The sequence below is a fragment of the Ailuropoda melanoleuca genome, chromosome 18 (genome assembly GCF_002007445.2).
Source record: "Ailuropoda melanoleuca isolate Jingjing chromosome 18, ASM200744v2, whole genome shotgun sequence".
NCBI classification, from domain to species: domain Eukaryota; kingdom Metazoa; phylum Chordata; class Mammalia; order Carnivora; family Ursidae; genus Ailuropoda; species Ailuropoda melanoleuca.
The window spans coordinates 14100799-14125749 of record NC_048235.1 but is presented as its reverse complement, the minus strand read 5'-3'; the positions used below and the strand labels follow the sequence as shown (position 1 = coordinate 14125749).

At 38.8% G+C, this 24951-nt stretch overlaps 1 protein-coding gene across 3 annotated transcripts in view; it reads left to right on the top strand.

The window, feature by feature from the left end:
• The first annotated feature begins 2255 nt into the window (after positions 1–2255).
• The window catches only part of PDLIM3 (PDZ and LIM domain 3), a 30281-nt gene continuing 7585 nt past the window's right edge, over positions 2256–24951 (top strand). The window contains exons 1-4 of one of the 3 annotated variants that reach the window (XM_002923409.4): positions 2256–2492; positions 11779–11930; positions 13888–13972; positions 21801–21868. In XM_002923409.4, the coding sequence (XP_002923455.1) occupies positions 2400–2492; positions 11779–11930; positions 13888–13972; positions 21801–21868 (398 nt within the window). In that variant the 5' untranslated portion in view covers positions 2256–2399. Of the gene's footprint in view, positions 2493–11778; positions 11931–13887; positions 13973–21237; positions 21426–21800; positions 21869–24951 lie in introns of all 3 variants that reach the window. The other 2 variants (XM_019803977.2, XM_002923410.4) reach the window with 2 other exon arrangements.

The window sequence follows — 24951 nt, the reverse complement described above, 5'->3', positions numbered from 1 at the left end:
CCCCTACTCTGACAATCACCTCTGAACATGAGGGATATGAAGTGGACACTTTTTCTCTATCCTACTGTTCCCTGAGGTCAGCAGGAAAGTGTTCAGAGGTGATTGTCCCTGATTTCCATTCTCTCTGCAAAGCCTGAAGAACCCATCAGGCATTATATCGATGTTGTATAGATGTTGATTATAACTAAATGGCATCAAAATGACATGTAAAAAGGCAGAAAACAAAGACCATATAATCAACTGGTTATATAAGCCAAGTCATGAGGTGAGATATGAAAGATTGATTATTGCAATTACACTGTGCCAAATATCTTGTCTGATTTTTTTTCTTTCTCAATTGACCTCTGGATGTGTGTGTGTGTGTGTCTGTGTACCACACAGACACAGCCAGTGACTGACAGAGGAAATGTGATTTGCAATAATACAGCCAGCCCAAACAGGCAAAATTAACAAGAATATATGATGCTTATTTCCCTGCTAACCCAACATAGGTGGGGCACTGGAAAATGTTTGAGACCAGAAAACACCTACTCCCTGGAACTTTTATATAATTCAGCACAGTGGCAAAGTAGTACCAATCCTGGCTTTGTGATTTACACTACTCCAGGCGGATGCTTCGCTTATAGCTTCCTGAATCTCTTTTATCTGTCTCAAAACCACTTCCAAAGAGACAACTCTATTAAAAGTGTGTTACAGCTCTGCTCTCCTGGACTGATATGGCCCTATCTTATTGGTCCAAGACCCTCATTCTCATGTTTTTAAAGCTTTTCATACTTCTCTACCCTCCTCCCTCTCCCCTGCTTGGTGAATCAGAACATTCTGGGGTATAATGCCAGAAACACTTGATTCCACACTGAAGCATGGCACTATGACAGGACTCCCAGACTCTCCTGACCTTTATACCTATACCACACAGACAGTGGTGTCAGGCGAATGTGGGTTTGTGATCTTACACAAACTACTCAACTCCTAAGAAATTATTTCATTACCTGAAAACTAAATAGGAATAATAATAGCATGCTAATGGACTTGTCCTGAGGATGAGGTAAGGGGGCACCAGCACAGCAATCACTACACCACCCGGACCCAGAGATGCTCAGTGAACGCCTGCCCCTCCATTTCTGCCAGGCACTTTCATCTGGCCTGGGGGTCCTCTTGGATCACTTACTCCACTCAGTACCCTCCCTCTGGCTGTAGCACCCACACAGGACACTCTCTCCTCCTAGGTTTCTGTTACACTCACCTCCCATGTGTCAAAAACTAACTTTAGAGACTGAATTTGAGGGAGGTGACAATTGCTCCAATCAAAATTAAACTATTTTTTAGTATAATTGTGAATCATCTTCTCATGTGTACTTTTTTTTTTTTAGATTTTTACTTATTATTTGACAGACAGAGACAGCAAGAAAGGGAACACAAACAGGGGGAATGGGAGAGGGAGAAACAGGCTTCCAGCTGAGCAGGGAGCCCGATGCAGGACTTGATGCCAGAACCCTGGGATCATGACCTGAGCTGAAGGCAGAACCTTCATGACTGAGCCACCCAGGCATCCCTTATGTGTACTTTTAGATGGTTCACTGGATTGAGTATGTTTGCATGACATTTTCACTTCTACATTGCTTAGTTTTCAAAAAATACATTTTGAGTATATTTGAACATATATTAATATATATTATATATACCCATAAATATATGCGACTGTAGGTACTTAACTGCAGAAACGCTTAGTAATTATTGATACTGTGCCAGGGACCGCACAGCAGTACCTCATTGAATTCTCAAGGCAACCCTACGAGAGAAGTACAATTACTTATTACTCCTGTTTTACAGATGAAGAAACAGACTTAGGGACTTTAGTTAACTTCACCAAGGTCACACAGCTAATAAGTAAATATCGGCGCACTCAAAACTGCTAAGTAACTAACTGCATTTATGAAGCTTTTGTTTTATTTTAATTGGAAGCATAGCTGTGGCTTCACTGCTTTTAACTTTGAATGGAGCGCGGTGCTGAGCTCCAAGTAGAAGATAAACAGGAGGACAGGTGTTACTTTAAGAGACTACGGGAGGCTGTAACCCGAAGCCTCCTCCAGCGCCCTCCCAAAGGTCTGGGAGGCTGCACCCAGCCGGTGCTGGTCCGTAAACTCCCCCGGGTCTGGCGCGTCTCTTTCTTCCAAAGTTGGAGCTCTCCTTGGTGGGAGGGGGTGGGGAGGAGGGCAAGCCAGTGACGTCACTGGGGAGCGGGGATAAAGCTCCCCGGCCGCAATCCGGCCGAGGGCACTTTCTGGGGAGCGGAGTGGCTTTCCCTCTCGGGGACACTTGCCGTGGGCAGGACCACCCCTCGCTGCGCCCCAGTCCCTAGGAGCCAAGGCGCCCAGGCTCGAGGCCGCGCCAAGAGCACCATGCCCCAGAACGTGATCCTCCCGGGCCCTGCGCCCTGGGGCTTCAGACTCTCCGGGGGCATAGACTTCAACCAGCCTTTGGTCATCACCAGGGTAGGTGTTTTCTGTTCTTTCACTGCAGGTGGGGGGGCTGGCGTGCGGTGGGTCTCCCCGGATTGGAGAGCGGCCAGTGAGCCCCTGGTGCGCTGGGTGGGTCCTCCGCTTCGGGCTCACAGTGCGAGGGGAGGCTGCAACTTGGCAAACTGAAGCTGGGAGGATGCAGAGCAACTTAGAGAATTTACGCAGTCAGCTCCAGTGGTCTCCGTCCGCATCCTATCGGTCCCCAACAACTTCAAGGAGAGGTGAATTGACAGCGTGATTCCCCTGTGCTCAGAGGAAGCTAAGCGGCGAGGGCTGGGGGGCCTTCTGCCCTCCACCCCCCGTTTCCTTCCAGGAACAAAAGAAATGAGGTCCCAGGAAGAAGGGGGGAATGACTGACATTGGCTGTTGTTCCTCGGAGCTAGACGAGCACCTGAGCGCCTTTCTCCTACGGATGAAAACTTCAGCACAGCGCTGACCCCAGGACACAACCTGGGTCGGCCAAGTTGGAACCGCTCATATCAGCCCAGACGGGGAAAATATTACTAATGTGTTTTCCTAGGTTTCCAGGCATTTTGAAAAAGTATTTTCCAAAGCTGGGAATTTGGCTTAGGAATCATCACCTATAACTCAAACTACAAAGAAAACGCGTCAGATAATTTAGTTTACCTGATGGAAAGTCACCAGTCAGCCTAAAAACTCTGGGGAAAAAAACCACTTTATTGTCAGAGTCAACTTTTCCTTACTTAATATTTCCTAGACTATTGTCTAATTAGAAAAAAAAGAAAAGAAGAAAAAGGAAATTTGGGGATTTCTGTCCTGTCAGTAAATTTCTAGTTGGTCTAGTTGATTTTTTTTCTAACACAAGTGTTTGTCTTAGTCGAAAATTCCTGTTATTTCAGTTATCAATAAAAGGCATATTAAACAATCTAAAAGCATAAACTTTCAGACTATTATACTTTTCTTATGTTTTCTTTTTTTCCTTACTGCTTATATTGTATTTTTTTTATTATGTTATGTTAGTCACCATACAGTACATCATTAGTTTCTGATGTAGGGTTCCATGATTCATTGTTTGCGTATAACACCCAGTGCTCCATGCAATTCATGCCCTCCTTAATACCCATCACCAGCCTATCCCATTCCTCCACCCCCCTCCCCGCTGAAGCCCTGTTTGTTTCCTGGAGTCCATAGTCTCTCCTGGTTCATCTCACCCTCTATTTACCCCCCCCTTCATTTTTCCCTTCCTTCTCCTAACAATCTCCTTGCTTATGTTGTATTTTATGAATGTATGCTTTATAATCTGATTTACTCATATAGATTTTTGAACGAGTTAATACCTTTTAAATTCTGTTCTACATATATTTCTATGAGATTTGGGAACCAATGTCTTTTTAAAATATCTCAAAACATGTACCATACATACACATACCATGGAACATTTCAAGCTTTGTTTTACACTTTTCAAAAACATATAAACACATCTGACATGTGTTTTTGTATGAGACATGAAAACCTAACATACCCCCACAATGTTCCTACGTAAATAAAACAGAAAATGGTTCAGTGATCTGGGCCAAGCAATGAGTGCCTTTTATGGATTTACCAACCAAAACAGTTTCCATTATCTCTACTAAGAAATATTTTTAAAGTTTCTGAAGTATAGTTTTCATTTGTTTAAACTAAAGGAAAATAAGCTTTTGAATCCTAACGAAGGATAAATCATATTTATAGTAAATCCTTAAAAAATAATTTTGTCACCAAAACCTTTTAAGTGATTTATAAAAGAAATATCTTGCTCTTACTATGTAACGTGTCAATATGATTATCTTACGTTTGAAATGTTGAGTTGCTGACATCATAAACAATGTTTATTTTAAAGCAGTACTCACATACTGCAGTTGGACTACAGGAGCTATTGGCAAATGTATTTGATATGACAACTATTATTTGGGAAGCCAATTCTTATTTGAATTTCTAATTCATTACTAATTTATAATCCCTCATTTTGACACGGTTCAATAATAATGCATGACCATAAGTGATGATTTCATTTGACTATGCCTGTTCTCTTCAATTAATTTAACTCAAGAATAGCAGGTAAAATTCAACTATTTTGTATTCCAAGTGTACCCCAAACCATGCATGTAACAGATTCATGTTGAATAAATGAAAGCATATTCCCTTGAACTTTTTTCCTTAGTGAATACCTACTTGAGAATGTTTCCACCAAAATTATAAGAACAGTAAAAGTCACTTGTAAAAAGACTAAAAAATCTTACAGAAAACTAATTATGTGTTGTAATTAAATAGTAAAATTCTATTACTTTTATAATTTTTATTTTAAAAGGTAGCAAATGAGATTGTCTGTGTATTATTGCTCACCTTTGCTTGCCATGAGCGTCTCTTAGCTCTTTATAGGCACTAACTCACTTCAACCTCACAAGGATTTTATAAGAGTAGTAGTAGTAATATCGCTTTTTTCAGATGAGAGAATGACGCTCCAAGAATTTCACTAACCTGCTAATGGTCACAAGTGGTGGGCTAGAACTTGGCCCTAGTTCCATCTGCCGCCAAAGCCTGCATTCTGAAGTCCACACATGTAAACAACAAACAAAAACCTGTTTATTGTACAGATCTTTCCAAACAGGTGTTTTGTGTCATCCACTTCATCATCTGGTCCTATTGATTCTATATCTTTATAGAAGATAAAGATTTTTTCCTACCACTGTCCCTACTCAAGCTTCCATAACTTCACACCTCGTTCTGTCTGCCCTCTACGATTCACTCTGCATATTTCTTACCAGCCAGCTTCGGGAAATGCTAGATTGTTTCTATCCTCCCCATTCTTAAAAATCCTTCAATGGCAACACCAGTTTAAAGGGAATAAAATGTGCGGTCTCTGAGCACATTCACAGGCTTCACCCTCTTCCCAACTCATGTCTCCAACTTCATTTTCTCCCTTTTTCTTCCTTTTCTCTCCCTTTCCTCCTCTCACTGTGTAGATAGGCAGTCGTGTCACTACCCCGGATGACTTATGATTTCTCTGCCCATCTACATGCAATATCATTTCTCTCCAGATTTCTCCTCCCCACCCTAACCCACTGTCCTCTGCCTAGGCAGCCCAATCAAATACCACTCCCTTAGCTTTCTTCTCGTAATAAGCATTTCACGCATTTGATTACCATAGCTTTTGCCCTACAACTTCTCCTTACGTCATGCCTTGTACCACAGAAGTTTGAGTACATCTGTATCCCACAAATTGCATGCTCCCTGAAGGCAGGAACTTTTAAATTAAGGGGCTACTCAGTCCTGAGCATCATCTATGTTATAGAAATATAGACACAATATGAATGATTGATTAAATTGTTCACTTTTTATGTAACTATTATTATCATAATAATTGCAGATCATAGCCTCAAAGATATTCCACATTAAAAAAATGAGAATTGCTTTATTGTTAATTGATATGTTTTAGATAAGTTCTTAAGTAGTCAAAGAATTGAAAAACTAATGCCTGAACTTAACACCACAAAAATTCCTATAAATGAGATACATTCCTCGAGTCAAATCAATTTTTGTCTTCCTGCAAGCTATCACCTTCCCTCCCTGCCTCACATTTTGCAAGTGCAAATGCTCCTAGACAGTGGGCCTCTACTCCACCAGAGTTGGGGAAGGGGGTTACAAATGTCACTCTTTCCAGCAGTTGAAATTACAATTCAAAAAATTAGGACAAAGGGTCCCCACTGTAGAAATAATTTACAATCCAATTAATCAGCCAGGTGAATCTGTGTCATAAAAGACACCAGAAGTAAGGAAAACAAAACAACAGACATTCTCAAAAAAAAAATTAGCAATGGGTTGTGATACACACATTTTGTAGTAAAACAGTTTCTAGGCAATAGGTGTGCGATACTTTGTGCAATAAAAATTTGAGTTGTGGGTGTGGAAGGGTTGTTACTGCAAACACCATATATAACTGGCCTCCACATTTCACAGAATAAATCTGAGGTTCACATCTCTAAGTGAGCAGTTTTTCTTTTTCTGCCAAGAAGATTCTAAGGAGTCTCTTTCTTTTCTAAGTGTTTGGACCACCCAGAAGGTGGATCTACCATCACAGCCAAGCTACAGATGATTTGCTTTCACAAATGGTCCAATTTGGAATAAAGTACGAGTTTCTTTTGTGTATATGATGTAAGATTATTATATACATCTGATGCTAGTATGTCCTTTCCCACTCAATGCTTGTTCCTCCCCCTCTTCCTCCCTCCTTCCTATTCAGAGCATGCTCAGGGCCAAGATCACTGTAACTGAGAACACTATATGGACTTGGGTACCAATATAGAAAATGTTACTATTTCTTAAGTTTTGCAGGCTTGAACTTAGAAAACTATATGACTTTAATATAAACTATTTTTGAAATTTGAGCTTTTAGAAAGAAGTATTTACAGTTGAATGCAATCCTTTACCAGGATTCAAGTGTAGTAGTAAGGTTGATGGGAAAACCTATTTATTCTACCAAAGACATGTCTGCACAGAAATGCTGGTTCATATGTTCATAACAGTCCTACATCCCACAAATATCTATTAAGTGTAGAAAGCACTATATGTGGAAGGCACTGTGGGGGATACAATTATAACTTAATAGGTTTCTACTCCCTGAGACGCTCAAATATGAGAAGAGAAGGGACATACATGTACATAAACAACCAGTACACAACCTGTCCAGGACTCCATGAGAAAAGTGTGGCCAAAGAGATGGGAGGAGTCAGGGCAGAGTTTACCTGCAAGAACGGCATCGCAGGTAGTGGAAGAGCTTGAGCTACAGAGTTAGCCCTATGAGGAACTGCAGATTTTTCCTGGTTGTGTGACCCTAAGCAAGTTTCTTATACTCTGAGAGCATCCGTTTTCTCATCTTAAAAGAGTGTCTTGAGAATTCCATGAGATAATAGTTCTCAGGAATACAATGCCAATAATAATAACAATACTGCACTGGTTCTCAACCATGGCTACACATTAAATTCACCAGACGACACATGAAACCATCCATGCCCAGGTGCTACTTGCAGAGGTTCTGAGGTAACCGACATGAGGTATGGCCCTGGAAATGCAGATTACAGCCAGGCACTAGAGGGCTTTAGGTGCCAGGTAGGGCATTGGAGTTTATTTGTAGGCAAAAGAGAACAACCGAACAATGGGCTTTCTCACTATTTTGATTCATGCCCCACAGCATAGCCCTTCAGTGTATACTTGTCTTGTCCATACCTATTTCATTTTTATTCTTAATATAAAAGTCTCAACAGGGGGGCCTGGGTGGCTCAGTCAGTCAAACGCCCCGTCCAACAATTGATTTCAGCTCAGGTCATGATCTCAGGGTTGTGAGATGGAGCCCCACATCAGGCTCCATGATCAGCAGGGAGTCTGCTTGAGATTCTGGTCTCTCCCTCTCCCTTTTGCCCTCCCCTTCCCCCGCACTCTCTCAAATCAATCAATCAATCTTAAAAAAAAAAAAAAAAAGTCTCCCCAGGGCCATATCTTGTGCTTCCCTCATGTCTCCTGAAGTAAGTAGAATATTATAGATGCTTTATGTGTGATTTAAATTACTATTTTCCAAACAGACCCAAATAATAGGTTGATGTGAATAATAGAGATCATCCAAGGCACTTGTTAGAACACAAATTCTCTGGTTCCTCTCCTAGAGCTTATGATTTGTGATTCCAGGCACCTGGAGTAGAATGGGAGTCTTTATGTCCAGCAAGGACCCCCACATGATTGTTCTAATTAGACAAGTTTGAAACATGTGCTAAGTGAGGTGGTAGTACTATTTTCAATGATTTCTCTAATGCTTTTGATATTTGAGACGCCAATGAGCCTAATAATAAATAATCCATTGAAAAACTTTTCCCTCATTGTAGCTCTCTCCTCTCCTGATTTGGGGGAAAATGTTAATAATAAACTATGATCAATAACATAAAGTAATAACATAATAAAGTAATAATATAATATAATGCTGGGAAATAACATATCTTTATGCCTAAACAGATAGTTTAACTTAATAAAACCAGGCCAATTTAGTGGTCATTTTCTCATCACAATCCGAGCTGAACTTAAGAACTAGAAGAAGTGAAGAGACCATATGTTCTCCTTCTCTCTCATCCCTCTCTCTCCATCCTTTTTTTTTTCTTATCAACTCCTTCCTTAGAGATCCAAGGACATCAATCACTAGGTTGAATGCAAAGTCAGAAGTGGGTTTTGACATCACCATCAACCACCTTCCTCTTTTTTTTTTTTTAAGGTTTTATTTATTTATTTGAGACAGAGAGAGAGAGAGCACAAGGAGGGGCAGAGGGGTAAGCAGACTCCCTGCAAATCAGGGAGCCCAACTCAGGGCTCAATCCCAGGACCCCAGGACCACACCCAAGATAAAGGCAGACCCTTAACCGACTGAGCCACCCAGGCGCCCCCAACCACCTTTCTTATTTGACCTCTGAAACCACTGCTGACATAGCCTAACAGCTGTTCCCATCTTAGTAGGAAGTAACAGGTTACTTGGACATTTATCCTCCTCTAAAAAATAGTCTTCTTCATCCAGCCTGTCTTAAAGTTGCTGCAATGGTCAAAGTTATTAGAAAGAGCTTTGCAAATATGATATTTGGAGTAAATAGAAGATAGTGTTAATACTTATGAAATTAATACTCTTAAAGAAACTTAGCAATGTTCAGTAACGAAGTTCAACTAAACACCAGATGTCTCAGTTTAGAATTTATATAGACACACACACAACACTACTTTCCACTTATCCCAACCAGACCTAAAAAATGATGTTAGGCTTTTCTAAATCAAGATTGAGCATTATATAAAAAATCTATTTAAGTATATTAGAAACGCCAGGTGAGGCTTTAAAAGCAAACACATTGAGCTATTCTGTCTCATTTTTTAACTCAAAGAAAAGACTTCTGGTCTCATAAGTTCAAAAATAGATAGTACTGATTTTGACAAAGTATAGCTAGAGAAAATTAAAAGTTTAAGATATTTTTATCCCTGCAAGTCACACTGGGGATGGAAAATTTTATTCTTCTAACAGTTCTGGGCTTGGGAGAATTTCCAAATGGAAGACAGCTATGGAATGCATCCCAAAGGCTGGGATATAATAACCCCCTTTGTCTTCACCAAGCTTCTATCAACTGTTCCTATTGGAAAATAATCATGATCACTATGTATCCTTAAGTGAGATGATCACAGAAATGAAGTGAGTACAATAAACATTTTAGTGATGAGACTGAATATCTCAGACACATGAGAATTTATTACCTTTGCAATTTTATTCATTTAAATGAATCTTGGCTATCTCTTAGAGCCACAAATTTAAATGGAATTGATAGCTAGATTAAGTTAATAGAGAAAAAAATGAATGAATGACTGATCCTCAAGTAAAATATTAGGAACAATCTAGTTTATTCCTGGAGCAGTATGAGGTTTAAGTCAAGTCCTGTGTCTTCTGCTCTGAACTGTAGGAACTTGCAAATACAACAGTGACGGGTTGACATTTATAGCTATAATCTTTGGGTATGTAAGGACTAGATCTTTTTTGTTTCTGCTTTAAATAACCCTTTCATTCATTTTCAATTATCCGTTCATTTCAAACACTGAAATATACACCGTGACACATTAGAAATATACATGATACATATGCTCAAGAACTTCCAGTCTAGTTGCAAAGACAAATAATATACAAGTAAATAAACAAGCATTAAAGTACAACTTGTCTTCAGGAAGGAAATGAACAATGGTGGAGAATGATGGGGCGAGGGTCTGGAGAAGCTATTTCAGATGTTTGGGCAAGTCTCTTTGAGAATGTGACATTTAAGCCTAGACCTAAAGGATGAAGAGGAGCAACTGGGTGAGGAGTGGGGGAAACATTTCAGGCAAAAATAGCAATGCATGTAAAACCCTGAAGAGGGTACATGCTTGGTCTATTTGAGGAACTTAAAGGAACCTGGAATAGTTGCAGCACAGTGGGTGGAGGGGAGCAGAAACGGTATATGATGATGTTAGAGAAGTAGGTAGGGTAAGACCAGGTAAGGACTATTAGGCAGTTGTAAATAATTGGGATTTACCCAAAGCAACTAGGAGTAGGTATAACAATCAAAAACTGAAAACTCAACATAGTAATTAATAATTTCAAATTTGCTATCTTTTAAATATTTAATAACCATATGTTTCCCATACATATGGCTAATAACCATATGTATCCTTAAGTATTTCTTTCATCACACACACACCCCACCAAAAAAAAAAGAAAGAAAGAAAAAAAGAAAAAAGAAAAGAAAAATCCATGTGGGTTTCTTGTAGACAGCATAAAATTGGATCTTGTTTTTTTACCTAGTTTGACAATCTCTGTTAAAACACAGAACATGTGGTTAGACGATTTACGTTTAATGTAATTTCTGATAAGGTTTAATTAAAATCTAGTATCTTGTTGGTTGTTTTTTATTTGTTCAATCTGTTTTTCATTCATGGAGAAGACACTGTGTATGAATACAAACTTCTCTTCTGTCCGCATCCCCAGGGGTTCAAGAATCTCAGTGTTAACTTTAGTAATTTGTTCATCATTTTAGCTGAATTCTTTGTGACCAAAATGGTGCCCCCTTCTTCTTCTGTGCTCTGACACAAGTGATACCAGTTGCTTACATCTTGACTTTCCTTGGAGGCACCTGTCTTTCCTTAGATTCAAGGCTTAGTTCATTGCCCTACAGTTTCAGCTCTCTGAATAGTTCATGAAAAGTTACAATTTTGTATATTACATGGCTTCTTCTTATTATTGCAAGAGTGATTCTCTTTCCAGCTTTCTACATCCTGGATGCCCCTTCATGTGAATTTTAAACATCATTACTTGAATGCAACAGTAGTTTCAATTCAAATATAAAAGCTCCCCAAATGTGGTGACATTGTACTCCCAAATAGGGAGTTATGGATGAAAAAAAAAAAAACCCAAAGAATAAATTATTTTGTTTAAAACAAAGAAAATATGATTCAAACAGGGTGTTAAGGAAGATGTTTTAGAAGAGAATAAGAGATGTCATGATAGATGAAATGTGGTTAGTAAGAAACAAAATTATTTAGCATGGTGGAAAAATAGAGATAACACAATTGATCATTTAAGAGTTATTTTAAGTTAGATTTAAAATTCCCTGCCCAGTGAAACATTTAAAATGCTACCAAGCTGAAATATAAATATCAGGCACAAAACTCAAAATATTGCAGAATGTTGGTTTTTAAATGATGCCATCATTTCTTCCAGATTACTCCAGGAAGCAAGGCAGCAGCTGCCAACCTGTGTCCTGGAGATGTCATCCTGGCTATTGATGGCTTTGGTACAGAGTCCATGACTCATGCTGATGCACAGGACAGGATTAAAGCAGCAGCACACCAGCTGTGTCTCAAAATTGACAGGTGCTCTTTAATTAATGGTGTTAAAATGTGATCTGTTTTGCAGGAGAACCCGAACCAGAACTATAAATGATTTCATCCTCCCAGTAAGAAAGAGTTTCATAGGACCTAGAATTTTGACTGTCCCTTCCTCCTCTCCTCTCCTCTCCTCTCCTCTCCTCTCCTCTCTTCCCTTTCCTTTCCTTCCTTCCTTCCTTCCTTCCTAGAATTTTGACTGGCTCTTTCTTTTCTTTTCTTTCTTTTTCTTTCTTTCTTTCTTTCTTTCTTTCTTTCTTTCTTTCTTTCTTTCTTTTAGTATATCAGCCACTTTGGTCTGTTCTTCACTGATGTCAGTCAATCTAGGAGTTGTTAACAAACTATTTCTGAAAAGAATTCTCTGGAATGTCAGAATAAGGAAAGAGGCTAAAAGGATTCCTTTTCCTGTTAATTGGCTATGAAAATAGAACAACGAAAGGTTCTGGCAGCAGAAACACTGCACAGCACAGCTACTTGTACTGCTGTTCTAAATGGGATCAAGAATGCAATGGAATTTAAAGATTCTCCTAAAACAATCTCTTGACTTGCCAAAATGTGAGCATATTGAAAACTGGTTGCTAATCCCCTGTATGCCATTGGCTGTTTTGTACAGAATTCAGCCCAGAAGAATCTGATAAGTTGTAAGAGTGCACATGTGGTGAGAATGTTAGGAATGAGACATTTCTAAACAAACAACAACAACAAAAAAATTAGGAAATTGAACTGATCTTTGCCATCATAGGCCTGAGCTGAAGCTGAATTGTGAAAATAATGTTTTGTTATAGTGGTTGCTAGTGTGTGTTGCTCCCATTGCTATTATATTTCCAACTTTCCCTGCTGTGGTTCAGAAGGCCCAATCAATCAGCCAATCTGCCATTTCAGGGGTGAAATTGACTCTTTCCCTGTTTATGCATAACTAGTGTTCCTACCGAGCACACAGTCCCTTCGGAGTACACGGTCCCCAACAGATACATGAGAAGGACATGAGATTGGATAAAGCTCATTTCTTTCACGCCAACAGCAAATCCCCCTGGCACACCACTCGCTGTCCGCTGTGGTGGCCTGGGCAGGACGGGAGGGAAGTAGAGGAAATGCAGGGGTTCCCTGTGGTCATGCCTTCAGGACCTTCCTCTCCGGTAGGGTTTCCTGAAGGTACAGCAGACCTACTCTCTCCAGACACTGTACAACGTCTTTGCCTCAGTTGGTTTGGGCTCCTATAACAAAAATACCATAAACGGGGTGACTGAAACAAAAATGTATGTCTCACAGTTCTGGAGGCCAGAAGTCCGAGATCAGGATGCAGCATGGTCAGGTTCCTGATTATTTCCTCACATGGCCTTTCCTGGTGTGTGGACACAGAGATCGAGTTCGCATTTCTCTTCCTCTTTATATAAGGACATTAATCCTATCATGACAGCTCTACCTTCATGACCTAATCTAATGCTAATTACCCCCCAGAGACCTCATGTCCAAATACCATCACACTGGAGGATAGAGTTGCAACATAGGAACTTGGGGGGGCAGTGGCAGGACACAAACTTCAGTCTACAGTAGTACTCTGTGCAATTTTTATCCATTCGAGTACCCAAAAAACTAATTAGATGGGAGAATACAGAAAATATCAAGTTTCGATAGTATTATCATACCTATTATGGGAGATTAAAGTATACTAAAGTATATTAAAACTGGGGGCGCCTGGGTAGCGCAGTCGTTAAGTGTCTGCCTTCGGCTCAGGGCGTGATCCCGGTGTTCTGGGATCGAGTCCCACATCAGGCTCCTCCGCTGGGAGCCTGCTTCTTCCTCTCCCTCTCCCCTGCTGTGTTCCCTCTCTCGCTGGCTCTCTGTCACATAAATAAATAAAATCTTTAAAAAAATAAAAATAAAGTATACTAAAACTGGAAATAACATTAGAATTTGGAGTTTACAAAATTTCTTTTATTCACAGGGCAGAAACTCGCTTATGGTCTCCACAGGTATCTGAAGATGGGAAGGCTCATCCTTTCAAAATCAACTTAGAATCAGAACCACAGGTATGAATTTTAGAGTAACTGATATTCACATTATATTTCCTTTTAAATGATGTGGATGCCTTCCAAGAGGAAGAAGTGACAAATGTAAAAAATCAGAACAAGCCACATGATGGTGCGATTGTCTGTCTTTACCCTGTGACATTATATTATCCGCGTCTTTTTATATCAAAAGAAAAGAGAAGTATCCCCAGGCAAGTGCCTTGTTAAAAGACAAATATGTTCTCAGGACAAATTTGGCTCTATCTACGTACAGTCCACTTATTTTTTCATTCTTTATAATGGACTTCTGCCAAATGACCATGACATAATCCAAGAAGTTTAACATGTTAAAACAAAGCAAAACGAAATTAGTGTCTACCATTTGAAACAGGTGTCTCTAATCTAATAATTATTGTGAACTTCAATTCTTCGAGGTCTTCATCCAGATCTTACTTTACATCCTTTTTTAATTCTCAGTTCCGACCTTCTATAATTAAGTTTACTCTACAAAAAGGGTTTTTTGCATTATGTAATCATGGTGATATTCTGCCCATGCAGAATTACAAAAGAGAGAAGATTTTCCCTTGAGGCAAGTCTAATGAGCTAAAGTAATCTAATAATCTGATGCTTATCTGATGATGTCTACTTTCAAAAGCTCCAAAAAAAAAAAACAAAAACCTGAAATTAAACCAACCCTCAGTTGTGCTGTGTGGGAAAATGTAATTAAGACAAGGATTTTAGAACCTCTCCTTAACCAGCAGTTTCCCAAGTTTAGAAAGACAGATACATAAATTGGGTATCCCTTTTTAAGCAAGTATTCATCCCAACTTCTGAATTTGTGTTTCCAGTTTTCTACTTTCTCCATAAACCTCCATTTTGTCCTTGATAAAATACACTTAGAGTAACATGTACCTGTATCTTATAGGGTTTCTCGAAGATTTACATAAAATACTATAGAAAAAGAACTTACATAAAGTACTATAGAAAAAGAACTTGGCACATCAAATTCAATTTAGTGGGACCTCCTGGTAAGACTGGTATTTTACCTACCCCCTCCCACCAGGCGGTGATGTACAGGCTTCTGGCCTTTCCTACAGTGAGATGGGAGGCTGCCCATGTGATAGGACTTCCTGGACACCAGGAATGCTTTCCATATTACTATTACAAGGGTCATTGCAAATTGCTTTGGATTAAAACTTCATTAGAGCAAAGGAGGAGAAAACAGACCCCAAAGCGAGTGAGCAAGCTATGGAATATTCGTGAAGGTGGGAACTGCTGTGTCTGTTCTCTTTACTCGGGAGTCTCCCAGCATGGCACACAGCAAGCGCTCAATAAATAGCTGATGGATGAAAGGAACTGGAGGCTCTACCAATAAACTGCATTTTCTAACACTGCCCAGGACCACACCTGGTTCCCAGAATGGTGCTCAGCTGCCACCAGTCCCTGCTGCTGCATGGTTGGAGTGGTTGTGCAGGCTGAATGGGATTTAGGTCAGGTAAGAGCTCAGCTCTTCAGGAAGAGTGAGCGAAAGATGAAACAGACGAGATAGCTAACACATGTGGTAAGAAGGGGTCTGAATGCTGGTGGTGGCTTACCCCCTGGCATCTGAGGTAGATTGGTGAATCATAATACCTCCAATCAACATTACCGTTGACAGAAGGAAAAATTGGAAGAAGAAAAAGCAAAGTTCTCCAGGCAGAGCTGTCGCTTGGAGATAGTCCTTTGCAGTAATACACAAGCCCACCAGCTTCCTCCCACCTTCATTGACTCACCACTTAGAGGCAACACATGAGAAAGAGAGATCATATGATGTTTTAAAAAACGACAGAAAGAAGTGAAAGTTTAAGGCTTATCCATATGCATTTATTAACCACCCAATTTCTTAATATCACCAAGACAAAATGGATAAAATTCTGAATTTCCTTTCCATGTATAGTACACATCCGAAATTGTACGGCACCCTTTTGCAAATTATTCATTATTCATTCATTCCAAATTTCTCCTAATTTCTAAAATCTCCTAATTTCGCAATATGAGATGCGAAGGTATGGGGTCAATGAAACAGATCTGACCAAAGTACCAGATCCCCAGTGATCCCTGACCCCATTGCAGAGTCTGCTCTGGCCTGTGGGTGACTCAGCAAGTATTTGTTAAGCACAGGCTGAGCTTAGACCAAGATGGGAGCCTGTGTTTTGCTAACATGTCTCCATAATTGGAATTTAAGGGCAATTGTTTGAGTTTTGTTCTGAAAATGCCCCTTTTATAAATCTACAAGTACTACTTTATGACCACAATTATCCCAAGAACTGGATTTTTAAAAAATAACCCTAATTTTAAGTACTCTGGCCTCTCGTCAATCATGTATTAGCCCACAAGTCCTACATTTTGGGGTCAGACAATATGGACACTTATGATATACGAATGGGAAAAAGATAGAGAATGAGATAGGTTTGGGGGAAAAAAAAAGGTGAAGATTGGGTTAAAGGCTCTAGAAGCCAGTCAGATAGAGCCTTTAACATTCCTTTAGTTTGAGTCATGACTAATTCTTACTGGCACCTCCTCCAAGAGGCCGGTGTTGGAAGGTCTCAGAGATAAGAACCATTCAATTCTTCTGCTAATGGGCCAAAGGATTCCTGTCCTTAGGATCTTCAGGCCAGATTTCTGCATGATCAGTTCACATAACTTGGCCCTTCAGAACGGACATTCCCTACAAACATAGCTAAACTTCAGCACAACCCATGCTATCTGAAACACCAAGGCATAAACTTAACAAAATGCAGGGATAAAAAGAAAAAAAATACAAGCAGTGAATTTAACTTGTAGCAGGAGAGTGGAGAAAAGCTAAACTGAGGTTATGTTTGTCTTCTTATTTTATCTTTTCAGTTAACACAAGCCATGCAAAATAGAGGTCTTGCAAGGAGAGGTCTTCCCCCACCCCCACCCTGAAAATGGGAACTCAGCAAATAAAGCAACTTTCTGGACAACAAAGATGTGTCTATCTGAGAAACACATGCCATTAATATATCATGCTTTCAGACAGTACTGTAGATGAACAGAAAAGGCGATTGAGCAATACAATATTTGAGTTCTTGTTTCTCAACCCAAGTGAAACTTTTACTGCAAGTTTTGTGACATTTGCTATTAGAATATAATGTTCTTTCATTTTAAAAATAATGTATATCCATTAGGAAAAAAACCCCATTATATCCTACCATCCAAGCCCAGCCACAAATAACAAAATGTTAGTGTATTAATTTCCAGTCTTTTCCCTATGCATAGGTTTAGGCTTTGGGGACTTTTTCTTACAGAGTTATAATAATAATTGACATGAAATGTTAATACCTAGTTTTTTTTTCATTTGTCCGTGTTATTATTAAATACTTAAATTTTGTTTTTATCAATTTAGACTTGAATCTTAGGCTTAAAAAGAACCTTACAAGTTATTCTAAGCCATTGAACAAATGTTACTTATTTATTTATAAAAAGTTATATATTTACATATAAAAACTTATTCCCAGCCATTGAATGTATGTCTTCTATACAATCCTGAACATGGCCTATGAGAAGACATATCCATTTTCCTATACAAAGCATTATTTCTCTAGACTAAGAGTATGTCCTTCTCCAAAGCTGGCATTTTCAAATAAAACATTACCCTCCTCTTTGTTTAATGGTTGTTGAACAACTCAAAATTATAATGTAGCTATCCCGTACAGGAAAGATGCTTTTCAGAAACAAAAATCATTCTTTTCTAAACGAGAAGATAGCTGTGTCTATTTCCACAAAGGACCGCATTCTTGCCATAGAAGATTTGATAATAAAGCTGGATAGGAACAACACACAAAATCAAGGGAGATATGGGTTAAAGTTGTTTATATTTTCAAAAGTTACCTTTATCCTACAATTTGTTGACAACTGGAAGGTGGACTACACAAAACAAGGTTTCTTAAACCCCATTTCCCAAACTCTTCCCCTATTATATATGGGAAACACTTGAAACACTTGAAACAGATTGCTGGGGGGAAAAATTATAAAGGTGACTTTATTTTTCATTTGAGGGGTGAGCATGAGGTAGGGGTGGTGATTGTTCATAAATTCCAAACATGATAAAATATACCATCAGTTACTCAGTGTGGCCTGGTCAAGTATATGATCATTTGAAATAGTTTGTTCACCTTATTTCCCCACCACTATTTTTTATAAATAAATAAATACAAATACGCACATTATCAAACACATTGTTTCTGTTGGAGCTGGTAATTGCCCCCATTCTTGGACTGAATCTCTATCTCTGGACAACTTCTGCCAGTAAGAAGTTGAGAGGTGGATGTGTCTTTGAATGCTGTCACTGCTGAGGTCATTCTAAGGGCTTGGGAGACCATTGTCAAGACATGTATTCTCCCCGAAATCAGCAAATCTCTACCCAGTTACCTAGCTTTGACTCTGGCAGCTCGAGCATTTTATAAATTCAAAATATTATTCCTTAATATGAGCTCCTAACATTTAAAAATACTATTGAAAATGCATTAATCAAGTGCAGTGATTACTTATTGAATTCCTAAGAGATGAGAATCACTTGGATGCTATTGTCTGGGAAAAATAAACACAAGAGCTGGACTACATTGACTGGTATATAATTTTTTTTACTGGTGTTTTCTGATACTAACAATTCTCCTGAAAAAGTAAAAAGGAATTGAAGTGAAGTAGCAAGCTTCTCATCGGTTTTGTCGCTTGAATCTGTTTGACCATCAACAATGATGTAAGATTTGGGTAGAATGTTGCCTCTCCATGCCCTACTTAAATGTTTACCGTTGATGTATACACTTCATTGTGCTTTTTTTGGAATGACTCTAGCAGCCCATAAACTAATGCTTTGCAAAGCCTAAATACGGATGTTTGAAGGCTATATTAGAAACACGTCCTTTTATGATCTTTTTATGATTATGTGAAGAAAATAGAAGGTTTTTTTTTTAAATTTTAACAAATTACACATTTGCAACTTTTGCAATATGCAGCCAAAACTGAAAACAGTAAAGAAAAAGCTTGGAGCTCATTAACTCATATGCTGCTTTTTGGAAGCACTACTGGAGATTATTAGTGCATAAATATTTCCAGAAAAGTTGCCTCATTAATAGAATAGTCACCATCCATGTTTATTTATCATTTTAGGACTAAGAAATAATAAGGGCAGAGATATTTTCCCCATAAAACCACTGTATTACATTTACTAATTCTTATAAATTTAATTCTATTTACCAAGATGTTTAAGGCATACTTAAATTAAAAAAAATTTTTTTTTTAATTCCACAAAGCTTGAGTCCTTCAGTTCTCCCTGATTCACTCATTTAATTAGTCTGAGAAATTTATAATCCACCAAAACTAAATGGAGCAATTAGCCTTCTGTCTTCTTTCATATCAAAGGCTTGAATCATGGCCACTGTCATTACTTAAAATTATTTCCAGTTCACTTTTTTCATGCCATAATAATGGCTAATCAGAATGATTAATCGTAAAAAGCCAATCAAAATTCATTATTAAATCAGCCAAAACAATCAGATGATACCACTATCTCCATGTTTGACTACACGCATTTCCACATGTCATGGGATTCACTGTTTTTCTAAAGCTACAGTCATTCTGCTACTTAATAGCAGCAACTATATTGTCACCTAACCAACTTGTAGACCATGAGCGGCTCTTCTGGAGGTAAAAAGAATGATTCAGTAAGATATTAGTCAATCCAAACACACTCTAGGATCACAGGCTATTGTATTCAACTCAGACCTTTTCAAGTTCAAGAGGCTGTTACACTATGCTGTCCAAGGTTGATGAGAGAAAAGTTGCTCTCCACCGCCTCACAGATCTTCAGGTACCATGAGATTTGGGGCAGTTCCAGTCCAAGACTCAGCTAGTATCTGACGCTGCACCTCACTTAGCTGTTATAACTGTATTTTGTTTTTGGCTTTGTTGGCAAAGTGTTTTTGGCAAAGTGAGCTTTGCCAATAGACCTGGATGGGGAAACAGGGACTATCTGTGATGACTGCCTGCTCAGAACCAAAACAAAGCATTTTATGGCATGGGTCCCTCCAGGAAGTTGTTGGTGTTCTCATGCATGAGAATCTCTGTGAAGACTCCGGTTCCACCCCGCTAAGAAAGAAAGTCTCTTTTTCTAACAAAAAAGTACCATCCCACGACTTACTCATTTGTAATGACAAGGAAAGAAAGAAATGACATGAGCAAGAACATCACAAGACCTTTTTTATTTTTTAATAAAAACAGCCTCTTTTCAGTAACATTTGAAAGAATCATAAATGTTTGTACTAGTTGAAATCTGTGTGAAAAACTGGTGACACATTCACAAAAGTAAATGAAGTCGATGTGAGTGTGTAAGTGAAAATATTGGAAAGATTTATCTTACTGATCCTGCCAAATGAAAAGATTTGGAAAGAGAATCAGCTTGTGTGTATTTTACCCTTTCCTTTTGGCTTTCTTCTGTTGCTTAGAAGAAAAACATATTTAATGACTTTACAAAATTATAAATCTATATAAAAATTGGAAAACCTGCTCTCATAGGGGGAAAATAGTCTTTTAATTCTTATTATTTGTTCTAAATTTAAGGTTAGACCTTAATGCAAATTAAGAATTTTGTTTTTTACTAAAGATGTACTATATGTTGGCTAATTGAATTTAAATTTAAAAAAAAAGAAAAAAAGAATTTTGTTTTTTGTGGTAGGTATTAAGAAAAAAACAATATTTTACTTGGATTAGTTAAAGTGATTCAGTAGAGTTATTCACAAATGCTCCCTCTCTTTCTGATTGTTTTGTTCTTCCATTTCCTAAAACGGAGGCAGTTTTATTAAGATATTATCAGACGAGAAAGCATACGTAAGTTCTACTTGAGGAAATGTGAATTATAATAATTATTCTAAGCCCCGAATCTCATTTCTGACACGGAATTTCTGTCTTCAAATGAGTCATATGAGAATTTCTTAAAAGCCATAGATGTAAAAAGTCAGTAGGGCCAAACAAAAGGTATAATGTTTGAATTATTTTATAATATTTAAATAAGATCAATTCCTTTGCACCATTTTGTGGCTGAGTCCAGCACTTACATAGTTCACGGAAAATGTAGAAAGGTTTATACTCACCTCCTCCTTTAACCTTGCCATGAATCTTGCAGTAGGGACAAAGAAGCCTTGATTAACAATAGCGATGCTGTTGGTCTGCTCATTAACGGCTTTATTGTGCCTTCTGTGGCTCTGTGTATTTTGTCTGCCATTGTACAGGAGTTCAAACCCATTGGTACCGCGCACAACAGAAGGGCCCAGCCTTTTGTTGCAGCAGCAAACATTGATGACAAAAGACAGGTAGTGAGCGCTTCCTATAACTCACCAATTGGGCTCTATTCAACTAGCAATATACAAGATGCGCTTCACGGACAGCTGCGGGGTCTCATTCCTAGTTCACCTCAACAGTAAGTATCCGACTTGGTTTCCGGCCACCATACTCCTAACGGTGATAGTACGGATTTCTTTTCCTTTCAAAAGTCCAGCTCTTGCTGTTTCATTTTTACTCTCCTGAAGGCACAATCAGATCTTTAGTTTAAAGACATGCATCTAGAACGTGGTTCTAATGCTCTGGCATCCAATCTGCCAGTTCCTGAACATTTCTAGTGACAGATGCTTAAAACGAAGAAATCACTCTGGTTCCATTGTCACCCTTCTTAGTCATGTCAATATTTGGTGGTAAATAATCCTCTCTGTACAATTATCATTCATTTACTTTTATCTTAAAAAAAAAAAGAAAACTATCTTCCACTGAGGAACTTTTTAACCCTTTGTTTTTACAGGATGCGAACTACTTTGAACACAAGCACAATATTCGGCCCAAACCTTTCATAATCCCAGGCCGAAGCAGGTCATAAGCTCTGAGATTTTGATGTCTGGAGTGCATGTTTCTTTAATAAATCCTTACTAATCACTAAGAAGAGTAACATGTAGGCTTTTGGAGTGACTCTGCTCATCTTGAAGCTTATTTCAAAAGCCAAAGAAACAAACTCATTTTGCAGAGCATAGGAGGCCACTAACCTCCATTTCTGAGAGTAAATACTGGCAAGATTATAGAGCTGTGAAGAGTTAGGCAATCACCATGTATATTTATAACTAATACCCTTGCTGTTCTGAGGATCCCATCCAGAACACAGTGACCTTTGAGGCAGGCAGATGTACCCCATTCCCAGGTCAGGAAGCCCCAGCCAGCAGAAACAAACCTGGAAACCAGCCCCAGTCAGAGTAAGGAAGCAGGTGGGGCCCAGTGGGAGTGCTGGGACAGCTTCCTGTGTTGCATATTCTCTGGGCAGCCCACCTCAACACCTGCTTCTCACCGCACCACCAGCCTGCTGGGTTCCACTTGTTCCAGCTCTTACATAAAAATAACTCTGCATTCTTGTGGATACTTGCAAAGAAAGAGAGGCCACTTAAAAAGGAACTTTTCCACATGGGGGGAGATAAGTAGAAGGAAAGAGTTGGAAGACAGGGATATATGTAGGTTACCCTCATGGATAACTGTGTACACACTGCAGTAAGAATGAGCAAGCTCTCTGTGGTTGTCTGTCAGAGAAACAGATCATCTTCAGATGATCCTTTTCAAATAAATATCTTCTCTAGAAACCGTACTCCAACCCAAGGGGGAGAAATTAATGCCCTTGTTGGCACACTGGGAAAGAGTGGCTTTAGGAAACCTCAAACCCATTCCTCTGACCTCAGCTACATTAACCAGCCCTGAGGAAGGACATTGGTGGTTAGGATTATTGACTAATGATCTATACCCAGAGTTCCAAACTAGTGGCCCATCCAATTTATAGACAGTGTTTTACATAATCCTCCTGTTGTTAAAAAAAAAAATGAACTTAAGTAAATGCCTTAAGATGGAACATCTACTCTCCATCCTGTCAAAATGCCCATCATTCCTGATACCTGGCCATTTTCATACATGTGTAACCCTGCTGGCCCCTGGGGGTATCCACGTTCATGATATCTGCTCTGGATGGTCAGTCATCAGTCGATATACGATCTCCTTATGCAGACCTTCCCATAAAGGGGGAGTCAGGGCCAGAGGATTATCTCAAAATAAGCTGGACACTTTTGTGATCTCAGACTCAGACAAAGCAATAGAGTGGAAGATCAGGAGATGATGTTAAAAAGGCAGTGACTGCCAAGTGCATCTTCCCTGCTAGAATGGAGCACCTTCTATCTTCCCAGCACCTAGAAACAACGCTGGGACAGACTAAACGTTCCATCAGTGTTCATTCGGTAAAGGAACAAAGTCCTAAGAGTACCTGGTAATATTCTCTGATGGCAAGAAAAAACAAGGGCTATCACCTCTCTCTCATACATGCAACTCTGCACAAGCCTTTTTTACTTCTCTTTTTTGTTCCCTGGTTCCCATTCCATTTTCCTCTAAATCTTCTCCCTATTTCTCCACATTCAACATCTTTGCAGCCCCACGCCTGATATCACAACACTAGATTAAGAGTAAAAATGCTATGTTACTATTGAATAAACATATATACAACTTTCTAAAGGAGTATTGTAAAATTAATACATTTGCATTCCTTTGAGGTTGGTTTAACTATAAACTCACTCACTAAACTGAACTATAGGCCTTCAGGAGGCATTAGAATGGCACGGATCTTGCTTTTGCTAAAGCCCAGTAACATTTAATTTTATAAAACTTCAGGGAAAGTCAGAGAGATTTAGGTAGCTAATGGCCTTCTTTTATATTTTCATTTTAATTCAAAAATGGTAATAGGAACAAGCCCCTCATACTTTCATCACTGTAAGGTGCCTTTCAATATAGCTGAATTTGGAAGAGGAGAGGGCAGGAACAGGGATGAAAGCGTTTGCTTTAAAGACAGGCTCCAGCATTTAATCTTAAAGGATTGTAAAAATGCCTCTACTACATTTCCTTTCTTCCTGGGTCCTCTCACTATTTGCTCTAGCTTCTGAATTTCTTGTTCTTTCCAAATGAGTCTTTGTCAAGGTGGAAGTTTAGGTGGCTACACACCAAGCCACAACTACACCATCAATGAACACCTTTTAATCAGAAGTAAGTGGGAGATGCTAAATTGTTAATATGTTAATCTCCCTACGGCCTTACTGATCTAATATTATGGTTCTTTTAATTTTTTCATAGTTGAATCATATTAAAAAGTCAGTATTTTCATATGCAAATATGTAAATTTAAAAATATTCTTTTATAGATCCAAATGATAGGACAGAATCTTATGAGTGGTTTTTGGACAGATCACTTGAAGAAGCTCAATCCAAAAAGTCTGTATACAGGTCAGGGAAATTAGTTCTCTGTCTGATGATCTATGGAGGTAAGAAGTAATTGAGTGTATCATCAAGCTTACAAGTGGTCTTGCCAATCACTAAGTCAAAGTCAAGAAATCTCATTATTACCTACCTTTTCACGTCATGGGACTAGGTCATAGTGACCCCTGATACTACCCACAGTGACTGGAGTCCATGAAAACTATTTATTTAAATCATCAGTTCAAGAGATCTTGTGAAACTGTCCCAGAAATTTATAAGAGGTCATTCTTGCTTGCTTAGGGTTTACTTCCTATCTCTTCAATAACTACAGGCCCCTCAATAGAATGATAAAGAAGCCAGGCAATAGAAGACACAATCCTTGCTTAAATAAAATTATATACACAGACATGCTATGTACAAGAACACTAGTAACAGGAAAAGATTACTAATTACAACTACAAAATAAGATCTATCTGTAAGTTCTGACTGCTCATAGTTTATCTATCTACTCTCTGTTCTAGCTCTCTGCCTGGCACACAGTAGGACCAGAATAGCTATAAATGCTTGCTGACAAGATTCGCCATTTTAAGTCCAACCCTCCCAAGATTTAACTCAGTGCTTCAAATCCCCAAATTACAATTTAATATGCTTCATTGCACTCAGGTCAAATCAATATAATCCTGA